This window comes from Cherax quadricarinatus, chromosome 9 (genome assembly GCF_038502225.1).
Source record: "Cherax quadricarinatus isolate ZL_2023a chromosome 9, ASM3850222v1, whole genome shotgun sequence".
NCBI lineage: Eukaryota > Metazoa > Arthropoda > Malacostraca > Decapoda > Parastacidae > Cherax > Cherax quadricarinatus.
The window spans coordinates 47,345,632-47,362,036 of NC_091300.1; the positions used below are offsets into that span (position 1 = coordinate 47,345,632).

A 16,405-nucleotide genomic window follows, 5' to 3' on the forward strand; every position below is an offset into this window, starting at 1 on the left:
TCGATATGTTCAAACTAAATTCTTAGAAATTTTAGGTAATCCTGTCGTGTCTTGCCTTTTATACAATGAACAAATGTATTCACTGTTCCAACACTATCTCAACTTACTTTTTGGTTTCAGTCATCGTTCCATCCATTTATACTCTTATCAATTAGAACTATATTTCGGATATATCTCACCCACAAATCACTCGCAAAAAAATCCATTTTCTATAAAGCGTGAAAATGTATACATGACAAATAAACGTGAGGTTTTACGATGATTCATACACAAGCAACATGCTCTACGCAATTCTTTGGTTGTGTAGATTGAAGTTTCCCACGTTTAATGAGAAATTTGGGTTATTGGTTTCCATGAAAACTAGACTGACGAGGGAAAAGAATAATGTGCTTCCAAGAAAAATGCGAATTTTTGTTAACCAAAGCAGTAGGTCTTTAATGTGTCAAGGCCTGTAGTATCTGGATTACGAAAATGGAGGTTAACAGTGGTTTTTCATTGTCAATTGAGAGCCCTTTGGGAACAAATGAGATTGAAAAAGTATGAGAGCATTATGAGTGCCGTAGGGTGTACATGTTGAAGCATACGAGCATGGATGCAATCAGGCCCAGCTGCTGCCGGATGACATGGAAAGCTTTGACGCAAGTTCGTGGAGCGTGAGGGGCACGTTAAGGGTCCTCAGTAATACAATCCAGAGGGCTTCCCTCGCTTGTTTGAAGGAAAGAAGCCTTGGCGTATTCGGACCAGATGATGCCCAATTATCGTGGCGACATCAACAGGGTCTGCAATGCTAGCACCAGCAACCATAAGAACGAAAGCAGGGTCTGGAGAGTACTTACAAGTGAACTTGCGTTCTTTTACCAGACTGAACACAGAAACAGTGGAATTAAGAGTAGACACATGAGCTCGCTAACAAGAACGTTTCGCCACGTGTATAACAAGATTAGCGAACACCCTCGCCTGTTTAAACTCCAGGAACCAGTTGGTGGTTCTGTGCCGGCTTCACGCAGTGCATTTCAATCGCACAGCACGAACACTGTCAGGAGACCACTAGAGTACACGTCCGACAATGCCTACCTGAGGTTTGGGACATGGCAAGCGATGCTACTGAAAGGACAAAGGTGAAAAAAAAGAGTAACAAGTTGTCTGAAGACTTAAAGGAAACATAAAGAAAACTAGTTTGGCGTGAAAAAAAAAAAAGCTAAATCTGCCACCACCCCTCAAACTGTCAACGGAAGTAACGAAGAGATTGGGCGTAAGAAGGAAAGAAGCGTGAAAAAATCTTTCTCATGAAGTTTAGGGACTACAGACCAATCAAAGCTCAGTGCTGTAAAAAAGCAGAGCTATACGGGAAACAAAATGAGGGCAAAGAAATAAATGTGTGTGGGTACCAGCAATTAAAACATGGAGAGGGAGAGAAGTGAGGAAGGCCTCCATCTGATCCCCACGATAGTCTCACTGACCCCCACGATAGTCTCACTGACCCCCACGGTAGTCTCACTGACCCCCACGATAGTCTCACTGACCTCACGGTAGTCTCACTGACCCCCACGATAGTCTCACTGTCCCCACCATTGGAAATAAACATTAAAATCAGCTAATAAAAGGAGGAGCAAAGGCGAGGAAGAAATCAAACAATAGTTAGATGTAGATAATGGGCGAGAAGAAAAAATACACGAAAAGCAAACTATGTACCACTTCTTCAAATATACACACACCCCAGTATAATATACACACACCCCAGTATAATACACACACACCCCAGTATAATGAAGCGATGTACGAGCGGAAAGTTGAGAGTATGGAATATCACTGCACACGAGAAGCGCATAATGTGAGGGGCCTCAACGGTATGTGACAGACAACAATTAATTATTAGCACAATGACAATTGCATTTGAAAAAAGTTAGGAATACCGTTCAACTTCTCTGGTTGTTCCACTACTTACATTGTCTTCTCTATCACTGCAGGTGGTGGTCTCTGAAGACCCAACCATCGCAGGGGTGTAATATACATGAGAATCCCTGAACGTCAAATGGAAAGGAGAGGAGAGATGGAAAAAGCTACTCAGATTCACTGAGGAAGTAGATAAAGGGTCTAATCAAGAGTCCTTCATCACGTCAAATTATCCTCTTCCCCTGAAGGGTAAAGAGGCATAGAGGTTGTTGTGCCAAGGTAAAGTTCATAAACAAACAGAACTATTTTACTTCCTTTCTCACGCTTTAATTTTCAATTTATTATAGTTTAATAACTCGAAGAAGAAATGTAATAATTCTTTGACACAAATTCAAGAAACTGTTTACACAATTTAGTCTAATCGTACCTGAGGAAGGTAAGATTAACTAAACATCCGTAAGTGATAGTTACGGATGTAACTATCACTTACGGCAAAGTTAGAAACTGTCCGCTAGCTTTCTGAGAAACTTAAAGAGCAGAGAAGGGATGTTTCCCATACCGACACTAAAAATGCTGTTATCTATTATATCAGAAAAGAGGCATTCTATTAATTCTTATGATGATACCTTTCAGCCTTAAAAGATGCACTTTTGTTGAATCAGCTCTGACACAACATTCCTAATGTCAAAGAAACTGGTTCCTTGTTACGAAACATACTAATATAGAACAATTAAACAGTAATATCAAAATGAAGTAAAATGAAATGAATGAAAAACAAAGATTTAATACATCAGTAAAATAAAAATCAAGAAACAGGCGTAGATGGTGTAGGCAGACTTTACCCAGAAAAAAAAACAGGCTTTCCATTCCCGGTGACGATAGTACGATGGCTCTCGATGGTAATGATCCAAAAATGGCTGGTTGCTTTCTAGATCTCATAGCAGAGTCACTTAAAAAAAATACCTTAGTTCCCAGGAATGGATGAATGGGTTTGGCTGCTTACTTCCTATGTTGAAACCTTGATTCAGTAATGAGTCTGCCAGTCGCTAGTATGCTCCCGCTGCATGACCCTTGTCGGTTTAGTGCTTTATTATTTGATTATATTAATAATAATCTAGTATGCTCTGAAACACAGTCTTCCGCAGCTGACTGAACCGTATCTAAAAGTAACAAAGAAATGCAGATGTTTCCTCACGGTCACATAAATCTGCAGGTCGCTGAAGGTGAGGGAAAAAAACAGAAGTTACTTTAGCTTTAACGTTAAAGAACTCATTACTGGAAGTAATACCTAAGGAAAATGAACAACCAAACCATTGAAGAACAAGTTTACTGTTGGTTTCTCTTACCTAGTCTGGAGAGGAGTTGAAGGTAAAATGCTGTAACACGCTCAAGCCTAGTACTAGGTAAAGGTAACGCTAGCGGGAGCTGATACAATAAGTCATGCCAGAAAGTTCAGGAGACGCCTGTAACTATACATATGCCTAATGGATGACGCTACGTAATATCACTCCGGCCTGCCACCTCCTGTTACAGTTGTTAGGAATCTCGTGAATTCTGGAAATTAACATAAAAATAATTATATTATTTTCCCTTTACGCTTAACATGAATCATAGTATTGACTTTGCTTCTGCAGATACTTGTCTTCTTAATACATTGTCAAATGCTCTTATCTTCAGATCACTCGTGACTTGACCCGATGTTTGCCTCCTATTCTCCTTTTCTCTTGATTCGCACTCTACTTTTTCTTTGCCTTTCCCTCCATCTGACTTTTCTCTGTTTTGCTTCCTATCTTTCCAAGAGGAGTAGGCCTACTGCACTTATTTTCTGCCCCCTTGGGGACTGATGTGAGATTGTCGAGATATTTCAATCTTCACTGCCTTCAAATCTAATTCAGTCTCATTACTGTCACTAGACGTGCCCAGCGTGGCCCAGTACTACTGCCACCACGCAAACCATTACTACTACCACCATTTCTAATACTACTCCCTCCACTTGCCCCGCTCCTATCATACAGACTAATGGCCATCTTTACTTTTCTAGCTCCAGTTGTGACTTAACAACCGTCCATTACACACCAAAACGTCGTCAAAATGTTTCTTTCCTGAATGTGGGATTTTGACGAATTGTTATAATCCATTTTATTGGGATTTTCTGTTCATCTTAATTTCACGATGTTCAGAAATAAAGCAAAAATTCTTACAAACACTGTCTGTTATACCATCACTGTCAACTAGCCCACATAGCTATATATATACACCCACTTGACGTAAAGACCAGATGAATTACATATGCTGATATTGTTATATTCACCTCACACTCCTACAGACACTGACTCAAACATTTCCTAGCACATAAACTGACACATTGTCCGTACGTGGAATCTTGTTGCTTAGCAAATAAAACAGCGCTAATTATATTCAATACAGTTTAACCTTGAGTTGAATTCAGTTAGATTGTTCACACAAACTAACACTTCAAAGTTTCTCTTCACTTTGCATAGATACGTTAGTATGTATATGTTCACTAAGCAATAAATTAACATTTATTACTATAATTATTGTGAAGCGCTAAACATGTTGGGAATAATACAACGCTTGGGGATTGAGAGGCAAATGGGTTTGATCCTAGGAAATGGGAGGGTAGCCCCAATCCCTTAGGTCAACAGCACTTCACCAGCAACAATGTATGGCCACTGAACGGATGTGCGTCCTTCATTTAAAGCCAAACAAGTCAGTTCAATATTGCGACCCCCGTCAAGGTTCTCTCTCATTGGCTGAATCAAAGGTTGACTACACAGCAATAGTTAATGAGGCGAATATGGCTGAGCTTAATTTAATTTCAGGTTGGTGCAAATAATTGCATTGCCGCTTCTAAGATAATCGACTGATATTTGGATATTCAGAACAGAATATATATATATATATATATATATATATATATATATATATATATATATATATATATATATATATATATATATATATATATATATATATATATATATATATATATTATAATATATAGGGAAGTACCACCTCTATGGCTGGAATGGGGACCCTCATCCTCAGAGAAGACAATAAACGTACCTCAGGGAAAACTCAAGGTTCTCCCAGGAGCTGTTTGAATATTTTCTTCTCCTACCACCCCCTATATTTGATATTCTATGTGAACATTTATTAGTAAACAGAATACATTTACAGAAAAACATAAACATGAATACAATGGCACAATGTATCAAAGATCACGAATTTCCTCCATCTCCTCCGAGGCTGGACGCGAGCCAAGTATGCAGCAAGCATTTCCCCTCTGGATGGCTACGCTAAGGCGCTGGAACATGAAAGTGGCTGCCCTTGGGTGGTGGTGTCGATGAGTCTGAAACCCAATTCTTTAAGGAAACGTGTGGCATTTTATTCCCCATGATCCCAAGGTCTCTGATCCCACTGGGGCAAATTGATGCTGTTGGCTTATGTCCCTGTACTTGCTGATCTTGTACTCCTCCCTGTGATCATCAGCTCCTCCCTGTCACCCCACACTGTGATGGATATAGGTGTCAGCCAGTGTGGACACACAGGTATAGTCCCATGCTAAGAGCTTGCCATTCTCCAAAGGATAGATGGTGATCCCGTCAGGGCGGTTTGCTGGGTTGTGGGTATTGTTGGCTGCTAGTGATCGGGGCTCCCTCTCGGCTGGGCATCCAGCTGTAGCAAGGGTTCTCTTAATGATGTCGTTGACCTCATTGTATCTTGCATGCCAGCCCTTGGTTTTGGAACAGTTAAGACCATGTAGACCGTATTGGTCTGCTTGCGCTTTGCCGCAAATACACGTATATTCTGTGTGAATTGGGGCAGCAAGGCGCAGAGCCACTGCAATACGGAGGGTCTTAGGGTCGAGTCGCGTTCCCATTGCCGATATGGGAACTGTTTGGAGGAAGTCCCCGGAGTGATGTGCGCTCACAGCCTGGAGACAGGCAATCTCCCTATCTGATATTGCAGCCCTGAGCATGTTGGCAAGAACCTTTTCAGCGATCGGGCCATGCCAGCTTGACTGTTTGTGAGCCAGTGCAGCTCTAGGGTTTGGTGCTGGAGCAGCATTCAGTGATGGCATTGGCATAGCTAGTGTCTTCTATTCCTGCTGAGTCACTGAGGGTATCAGGAAGAATTTGTCTTATCAACTCGTTTGATGCTATGGAAGAGGATAGGAAAGCTGGTAGAGCAATCTGGGAAGATCTGCGTACTCCTAGCCCCCCAAGCCTGACCGGAAGTGAGGCTTGCAACCACTGTCCATCGTCAAGGGAAAGATTCAATACACTCTCTAGCATGGTCTTAAGGAGAGAGTCATATTCCTTGAGTTCTGGAGTGCTGAATGCTGGGGAGCATCTCAGAAAGTAGGTAAGTTTTGGGATTGACAGGCACCTGGTGAATAGGTAGAAGGCATCATGTGTGTCACTATCTTTCATCCTGCTTTCCATCGTCCGGAGGTCTGAGACTTTTTTTCTAGGATCAGATCGATGGCATTGGACCCAAGAGGAGCACCAAGGAGAGTGCTATTGGCTGGACCAATGGATCGTGCTCCTGGTAAAACTGTGCTAATATTCTGGATCATCTGTTGATTGGTAGAAACTATTTCACATTTGGTGGGGTTTAAAGAAAGGCCCAGGCTTTCTCCCATGTCTTTAATTTTGCTGATTTCCTCTAGGAGAGATTCTGTTGTGCCAGCTAGGGTGCCATCGTCCAGGAACCAGATACTGAGCTCACTGGAGAGTACTTCTGTGACTTCCTTGATGGCCAAACAGAATAGAAAGGGGGCGAGAGGGACCCCCTGTTGCATGCCCTCACATGAGTCAATTTCATGGTTCCCAGACAATAGTTTGGAAGTCACGCTATAACATGATTCTATGAAGGTATAAAGGGAAGGGAAGTTTCTATAAACTGCTTGGAGAGCAGCATCCCTTCTGACTGAGTTGAAAGTTTTGGCAAAGTCCAATTTGACCGAGGCTTTTTCATCGGACATGTTTTTGATATGTACTCGTGCTGCGTGGGCAGCTGCTTCACACCCCTGTTGAATGCCAAAACCGAGCTGAGTTGGTTTCAGCATTGCTGCAGCCTCTTGACTCACCCTTCTTACTGCAGCCTTGGCGACTAGGCGCCGAAGGGTGTTACCCTTCCCACCGAGGCAGGGTGGCCCAAAAAGAAAAACAAAAGTTTCTCTTTTTAATTTTAGTGATGTATACAGGAGAAGGGGTTACTAGCCCCTTGCTCCCGGCATTTTAGTCGCCTCTTACGACACGTATGGCTTACAGAGGAAGAATTCTGTTCCACTTCCCCATGGAATACACACACACACACACACACACACACACACACACACACACACACACACACATTGCTACGTGTTTGTCACCGACTATAAAGCGAGAATCTAATCTAGCTCCTCAGAGCAGGGACGCATGCCCAGGATACAACAGGCATTACCCCTCTGAACAGCAGCACTGAGTCGCTGCAATAGAAAACTAGCCCCCCTGGGATCCCTAGTTACCCTGATGAGTCTTTTGCCTTAAGGAACTTAGATGCATTCTTTCCCCATGGGCCAAGGGTATCCGACCCTGTGGCAACAAACATATAATGGACAAGTTCTCCGTATTTTCTAGACTTGTGAGACTCCCTGAAGCTGGCGGCAGCCAATCCTTCCTCCCTGGTGTATTGAAAATAGGTATCAGCCAACGTAGATGCACATGTGTAGTCCCACACCACATGCTTACCGTCTGTCCAGACTTGAAGAGTGATACCATCTGAACGCTTTTGGCTGCCATCAGATCTGCATAATTAGGGTAGTTCTCTTATTGTTGGGCATCCGGCTGTTGTGAGGCTCCTCTTCATACTTTGCAATCTTTCCCTCGGATTTACGGCACACAAGACTATGGTACCCGAATCGGTCTGCTTCTTCATTCCCGCAAATGCACCTGTGTTTGGAGAGAATAGGGGCGGAAGTCGAAAGGCAAAACCAATGCGGATGGTTTGCGGGTCGAGATGTATGCCTAGGCTGGAGTTAGGAAGAGCCAACAGAAAGTCTCATGCTTGACGAGCTCTCACTGCCAGGAGCCAGGCTCTATCCTTACCCGACACACTCTGAAACATTGTTGAGGCTTTATTCTCCACTGTTGGGCCATCCCAGTGTGACTGTTTGTAGTTGTTGGGGGGAGTAGGTCTAGTTTCAGAGCCAATTAGATTATCCCAGATCATGACTCCGTCAACAAATTTTTGGTCATGGACGCTAATCTTGTCCCTAAGATGTTCAGGAAAAATCGCTGCTACAAGTCCACTGGATGGAACACAGGAGGACAGGAAAAAAGGTAGCGCAATCTGTGATGACTTGCGGACACCAATGCCTCATATAGATATATATATATATATGTCGTGCCGAATAGGTAAAACTGGTCAATTAGAAAGAACTCATTTAAAATTAAGTCCTTTCTAAAATTTTCTCTTATACGTTTAAAGATATATTTTTTCATGAATGTTAATGTAAAAATTTTTATTTTTGCACCAAAAGAATCTTAGAAAACTTACCTAACCTCATTTTAACAAGCGTAATTTATTTTAGCCTAATCCAACTAAATATACTTTAGATACGTTTACAATAATTTAATACTAAACAAACACAACTAAATATAATTTTTTCGTTAGGTTCAGAATGATTTTTGCGAAATTATTGCGTACACAAATTTTCGCTTGTCTTATATGGCAAGATGAGCGTTGCTATTTAAGCCAAGATCGGCTGGTCAATCAGCAAGAACTCATTTAAAATTATGTCCTTTCTAAAATTTTCTTTTATACGTTTAAAGATTTTTTTTTCATTTATGGTAATGTAAAAATTACAAATTTTGTACCAATAGAACCTTAGAAAACTTACTTAACCTTATCATTACAAGCGTAATATAATTTAGCTTTATCCAACTAAATATTTTAGATATGTTTACAATAATTTAATAATGAACAAACGCAATGAAATATTTTTATTCGTTACTTTCAGAATAATTTATGCAAAATTATTGAGTACAAAAATTTTCGTTTATCTTATTCGACAAGAGGGTTGCTATTTAAGCCAAAATCGCAAGTTTTACCTATTCGGCACAACATTATATATATATATATATATATATATATATATATATATATATATATATATATATATATATATATATATATATATATATATATATATATATATATATATAGGGAGGTACCACTTTAACTCTACTGGGGACCCTCATCCTCAAAAAAGACTATAAACGTACCACAAGGAAAACTCAAGGTTCTGTCCGGAGCTGTTTGAATATTTTCTTCTCCTACCTCCCCCCTATATTTTATATTCTACATGAAATTTTATTAATAGACAGACTACATTGACAGAAAACACAAAAATGAATACATTCGTACAGTATATCATAAATAATGAATCTCCTCTAGCTCCTCTGAAGCCGACGCGAGCCAAGTATGCAGCAAGCATTTCCTCTCTGGATGGCCACGCTGAGAAGCTGGAACATGAAAGTGGCTGCTCTTGGGTCTCTGGTGGTGTAGATGAATCTGGAACTCAGTTCTTTAAGGAAACGTGTGGTATTTTTTCCCCATGATCCCAAGGTCTCTGATCCCACTGGGACAAATTGATACTGTTGGCTTATGTCCCTGTACTTGCTGATCTTGTACTCCTCCCTGTGGTCAGCCGCTCCTCCCTGTCGCCCCACACTGTGATGGATATAGATGTCAGCCAGTGTGGACACACAGGTATAGTCCCATGCTAAGAGCTGGCCATTCTTCCAAGGATAAATGGTGATCCCATTGGGGCAGTTTGCTGGGTTGTGGGTATTGTTGGCTGCTAGTGATCGGGGCTCTCTCTCGGCTGGGTATGCAGCTGTAGCAAGGGTTCTCTTTATGATGTCGTTGACTTCATTGTGTCTTGCATGCCAGCCCTTGCTTTTGGAACAGTTAAGACCATGTAAACCATATTGGTCGGCTTGTGCATCGTCGCGAATACAAGTATATTCCGTGTGAACTGGGGCAGCAAGGCGCAGAGCCACTGCAATACGGAGGGTCTTAGGATCGAGGAATTCGCAAGAGCAGGCGAAATATACACAAACACTGATCTCTGGCCGAAGGTGACTCGAACCTATATATATAAATATATATATAATATATATATATATATATATATATATATATATATATATATATATATATATATATTTGTATATATATATATATATATATATATATATATATATATATATATATATATATATATATATATATATATATATATATATATAATTTATTTATTTATTTATTTATTTATTTATTTATTTATTTATTTTATTTTATTATCACACTGGCCGATTCCCACCAAGGCAGGGTGGCCCGAAAAAGAAAAACTTTCACCATCATTCACTCCATCACTGTCTTGCCAGAAGGGTGCTTTACACTACAGTTTTTAAACTGCAACATTAACACCCCTCCTTCAGAGTGCAGGCACTGTACTTCCCATCTCCAGGACTCAAGTCCGGCCTGCCGGTTTCCCTGAATCCCTTCATAAATGTTACTTTGCTCACACTCCAACAGCACGTCAAGTATTAAAAACCATTTGTCTCCATTCACTCCTATCAAACACGCTCACGCATGCCTGCTGGAAGTCCAAGCCCCTCGCACACAAAACCTCCTTTACCCCCTCCCTCCAACATTTCCTAGGCCGACCCCTACCCCGCCTTCCTTCCACTACAGACTGATACACTCTTGAAGTCATTCTGTTTCGCTCCATTCTCTCTACATGTCCGAACCACCTCAACAACCCTTCCTCAGCCCTCTGGACAACAGTTCAACAGTTTTGGTAATCCTGCACCTCCTCCTAACTTCCAAACTACGAATTCTCTGCATTATATTCACACCACACATTGCCCTCAGACATGACATCTCCACTGCCTCCAGCCTTCTCCTCGCTGCAACATTCATCACCCACGCTTCACACCCATATAAGAGCGTTGGTAAAACTATACTCTCATACATTCCCCTCTTTGCCTCCAAGGACAAAGTTCTTTGTCTCCACAGACTCCTAAGTGCACCACTCACTCTTTTTCCCTCATCAATTCTATGATTCACCTCATCTTTCATAGACCCATCCGCTGACACGTCCACTCCCAAATATCTGAATACGTTCACCTCCTCCATACTCTCTCCCTCCAATCTGATATTCAATCTTTCATCACCTAATCTTTTTGTTATCCTCATAACCTTACTCTTTCCTGTATTCACCTTTAATTTTCTTCTTTTGCACACCCTACCAAATTCATCCACCAATCTCTGCAGCTTCTCTTCAGAATCTCCCAAGAGCACAGTGTCATCAGCAAAGAGCAGCTGTGACAACTCCCACTTTGTGTGTGATTCTTTATCTTTTAACTCCACGCCTCTTGCCAAGACCCTCGCATTTACTTCTCTTACAACCCCATCTATAAATATATTAAACAACCACGGGGACATCACACATCCTTGTCTAAGGCCTACTTTTACTGGGAAAAAATTTCCCTCTTTCCTACATACTCTAACTTGAGCCTCACTATCCTCGTAAAAACTCTTCACTGCTTTCAGTAACCTACCTCCTACACCATACACTTGCAACATCTGCCACATTGCCCCCCTATCCACCCTGTCATACGCCTTTTCCAAATCCATAAATGCCACAAAGACCTCTTTAGCCTTATCTAAATACTGTTCACTTATATGTTTCACTGTAAACACCTGGTCCACACACCCCCTACCTTTCCTAAAGCCTCCTTGTTCATCTGCTATCCTATTCTCCATCTTACTCTTAATTCTTTCAATTATAACTCTACCATACACTTTACCAGGTACACTCAACAGACTTATCCCCCTATAATTTTTGCACTCTCTTTTATCCCCTTTGCCTTTATACAAAGGAACTATGCATGCTCTCTGCCAATCCCTAGGTACTTTACCCTCTTCCATACATTTATTAAATAATTGCACCAACCACTCCAAAACTATATCCCCACCTGCTTTTAACATTTCTATCTTTATCCCATCAATCCCGGCTGCCTTACCCCCTTTCATTTTACCTACTGCCTCACGAACTTCCCCCACACTCACAACTGGCTCTTCCTCACTCCTACAAGATGTTATTCCTCCTTGCCCTATACACGAAATCACAGCTTCCCTATCTTCATCAACATTTAACAATTCCTCAAAATATTCCCTCCATCTTCCCAATACCTCTAACTCTCCATTTAATAACTCTCCTCTCCTATTTTTAACTGACAAATCCATTTGTTCTCTAGGCTTTCTTAACTTGTTAATCTCACTCCAAAACTTTTTCTTATTTTCAACAAAATTTGTTGATAACATCTCACCCACTCTCTCATTTGCTCTCTTTTTACATTGCTTCACCACTCTCTTAACTTCTCTCTTTTTCTCCATATACTCTTCCCTCCTTGCATCACTTCTACTTTGTAAAAACTTCTCATATGCTAACTTTTTCTCCCTTACTACTCTCTTTACATCATCATTCCACCAATCGCTCCTCTTCCCTCCTGCACCCACTTTCCTGTAACCACAAACTTCTGCTGAACACTCTAACACTACATTTTTAAACCTACCCCATACCTCTTCGACCCCATTGCCTATGCTCTCATTAGCCCATCTATCCTCCAATAGCTGTTTATATCTTACCCTAACTGCCTCCTCTTTTAGTTTATAAACCTTCACCTCTCTCTTCCCTGATGCTTCTATTCTCCTTGTATCCCATCTACCTTTTACTCTCAGTGTAGCTACAACTAGAAAGTGATCTGATATATCTGTGGCCCCTCTATAAACATGTACATCCTGAAGTCTACTCAACAGTCTTTTATCTACCAATACATAATCCAACAAACTACTGTCATTTCGCCCTACATCATATCGTGTATACTTATTTATCCTCTTTTTCTTAAAATATGTATTACCTATAACTAAACCCCTTTCTATACAAAGTTCAATCAAAGGGCTCCCATTATCATTTACACCTGGCACCCCAAACTTACCTACCACACCCTCTCTAAAAGTTTCTCCTACTTTAGCATTCAGGTCCCCTACCACAATTACTCTCTCACTTGGTTCAAAGGCTCCTATACATTCACTTAACATCTCCCAAAATCTCTCTCTCTCCTCTGCATTCCTCTCTTCTCCAGGTGCATACACGCTTATTATGACCCACTTCTCGCATCCAACCTTTACTTTAATCCACATAATTCTTGAATTTACACATTCATATTCTCTTTTCTCCTTCCATAACTGATCATTTAACATTACTGCTACCCCTTCCTTTGCTCTAACTCTCTCAGATACTCCAGATTTAATCCCATTTATTTCCCCCCACTGAAACTCTCCTACCCCCTTCAGCTTTGTTTCGCTTAGAGCCAGGACATCCAACTTCTTTTCATTCATAACATCAGCAATCATCTGTTTCTTGTCATCTGCACTACATCCACGCACATTTAAGCATCCCAGTTTTATAAAGTTTTTCTTCTTCTCTTTTTTAGTAAATGTATACAGGAGAAGGGGTTACTAGCCCATTGCTCCCGGCATTTTAGTCGCCTCATACGACACGCATGGCTTACGGAGGAAAGATTCTTTTCCACTTCCCCATGGACAATAGAAGAAATAAAAAAGAACAAGAGCTATTCAGAAAAAGGAGAAAAACCTAGATGTATGTATATATATATATGCATGTGCGTGTCTGTGAAGTGTGACCAAAGTGTATATATATATATATATATATATATATTATATATATATATATATATATATATATATATATATATATATATATATTATATATATATATATATATATATATATATATATATGTCGTGCCGAATATGTAAAACTGGTCAGTTAGCAAGAACTCATTTAAAATTAAGTCCTTTCTGAAATTTTCACTTATACGTTTAAAGATATATTTTTTTCATTAATGTTGATGTAAAATTTGTTAATTTTGCAATAAAAGAATCTTAGAAAACTTACCTAACCTTATTATAACAAGAGCAATTTATTTTAGCCTAACCCAACTAAATATATTTTAAATACGTTTACAATAATTTAATACTAAACAAACACAATCAAATATATTTTTTTCGTTAGGTTCAGAATGATTTTGGCGAAATTATTGCATACACAAATTTTCGCTTGTCGTATATGGCAAGATGAGCGTTGCTATTTAAGCCAAGATCGCAACTTCTGCCTATTCGGCACGACATATATATATATATATATATATATATATATATATATATATATATATATATATATATATATATATATATATATATATATATATATATATATATATGATGAGGGAAGAGGAGCGATTGGTGGAATGATAATGTAAAGAGAGTAGTAAGGGAGAAAAAGTTAGCATGAGTTGTGAATGTTGCAACAAGGAATAGGCGAGAAGCTGTGGAGATGTGTCTGATTCTGTAAATGTTATTCACAGAATCCGTTGCTAAAAGATTAAGACGCGCTGGGCTACTAAAAGTAATATTTAGAGGCCTTACCTAAGAATGGCGTTCCGATACCTCAGTTAGGAATCGTTCAAGACTTTGTACACCGTGTACGTCAGGCCCATATTGGAGTATACAGCACCACTTTGGAACCCACACCTGGTCAAGCACGTCAGAAAATTAAAGAAAGTGCATATGTTTGCAACAAGACTAGTCCCGGAGCTAAGGGGAATGTCCTACTAAGAAAGGTTAAAGGAAATTAACCTGACCACACTGGAGGACAGGAGGGATAGGGAGGACATGATAATGACATATAAAATAACATACTGAGTGGAATTGACAAGGTGGACAGAAACAGGATGTCCCGGAGATGGGACACAAAAGTCACAATTTAAAGTTGAAGACTCAAACGAGTCAGGGGGATGTTTAGAAGTATTTCTTCAGCCAAAGAGTTATCAAGAGGTGGAATGGTCTTGAAAGTGATGTAGGGAAGGCAGGATCCATACATAGCTTTTAAGTAGTATGATAAAGCTCGTGGAACAGGGAGAAAGAGGACCTAGTAGCGACCAGTGAAGAGGCTGAGCCAGGAGCTATGACTCTACCTCTGGAACCACAATTAGGTGAGCACATACACGTACATATAAATCTCTCTCTCTCTCTCTCTCTCTCTCTCTCTCTCTCTCTCTCTCTCTCTCTCTCTCTCTCTCTCTCTCTCTCTCTCTCTCTCTCTCTCTCTCTCTCTCTCTCTATCGCTCTCTCTCTCTCTCTCTCTCTCTCTCTTTCTCTTTCTCTCTCTCTCTCTCTCTCTCTCTCTCTCTCTCTCTCTCTCTCTCTCTCTCTCTCTCTCTCTCTCTCTCTCTCTCTCTCTCTCTCTCTCTCTCTCTCTCTCTTTCTCTCTCTCTGTCTCTCTCTGTCTCTCTCTCTCTCTCTCTTCTGTATATATATATATATATATATATATATATATATATATATATATATATATATATATATATATATATATACATATGTCGTGCCGAATAGGCAGAACTTGCGATCTTGGCATAAATAGCAACGCTCATCTTGCCATATAGGACAAGTGAAAATTTGTGTATGCAATAATTTCGCCAAAATCATTCTGAACCTAACGAAAAAAATATATTGCACTGTGTTTGTTTAGTATTAAATTATTATAAACAAATCTAAAATATATTTAGTTGGGTTAGGCTAAAATAAATTGTTTTTGTTATAATAAGGTTAGGTAAGTTTTCTAAGATTCTTTTGGAGCAAAATTAAATTTTTTTACATTAACATTAATGAAAAAAATATATCTTTAAACGTATAAGAGAAAATTTTAGAAAGGACTTAATTTTAAATGAGTTCTTGCTAATTGACCAGTTTTACATATTCGGCACGACATATATATACATATATATATATATATATATATATATATATATATACATATATATATATACATATATATATATATGTATATATATATGTATATATATACATATATATATATATATATATATTTATATATATATATATATTTATATTATATATATATATATATATATATATATATATATATATATATATATATATATATATATATATATATATATATATATATATATATATATATATATATATATATACCTGCCGCATGCACCGATCTTAACTGATACATGCACCAGCATCACCTGTCACCTGCACCGCCCTTACCTGTTTCCTGCACCGGTCTCATCTGTCACCTGCACCGGCCTTACCTGTCTCCTACACCGGTCTCACCTGTCACCTGCATCGGTCTCGCCTGTCTCCTACACCGGTCTCACGTGTCACCTGCATCGGTCTCGCCTGTCTCCTACACCTTTCTCACCTGTCACGTGCACCGGCCTTACCTGTTTCCTGCATCGGTCTCACCTGTCACCTGCACCGGTCTTACCTGTCTCCTGCACAGGTCTCACTTGTCACCTGCACCGGTCTTA

General features: G+C 39.7%; 1 protein-coding gene across 1 annotated transcript in view; it reads right to left on the reverse strand.

The window, feature by feature from the left end:
* Positions 1 to 675: 675 nt before the first annotated feature.
* LOC128703243 (UDP-glycosyltransferase UGT5-like) overlaps positions 676 to 16,405 on the reverse strand; it is a 112,860-nt gene continuing 97,130 nt past the window's right edge. Inside the window, exons 6-7 of the mRNA XM_070083123.1 lie at positions 7,430 to 7,585; positions 676 to 862 (exon numbers count right to left, since the gene is read on the reverse strand). Coding sequence (XP_069939224.1) covers positions 676 to 862; positions 7,430 to 7,585 — 343 coding nt within the window. The remainder of the gene's footprint in view (positions 863 to 7,429; positions 7,586 to 16,405) is intronic.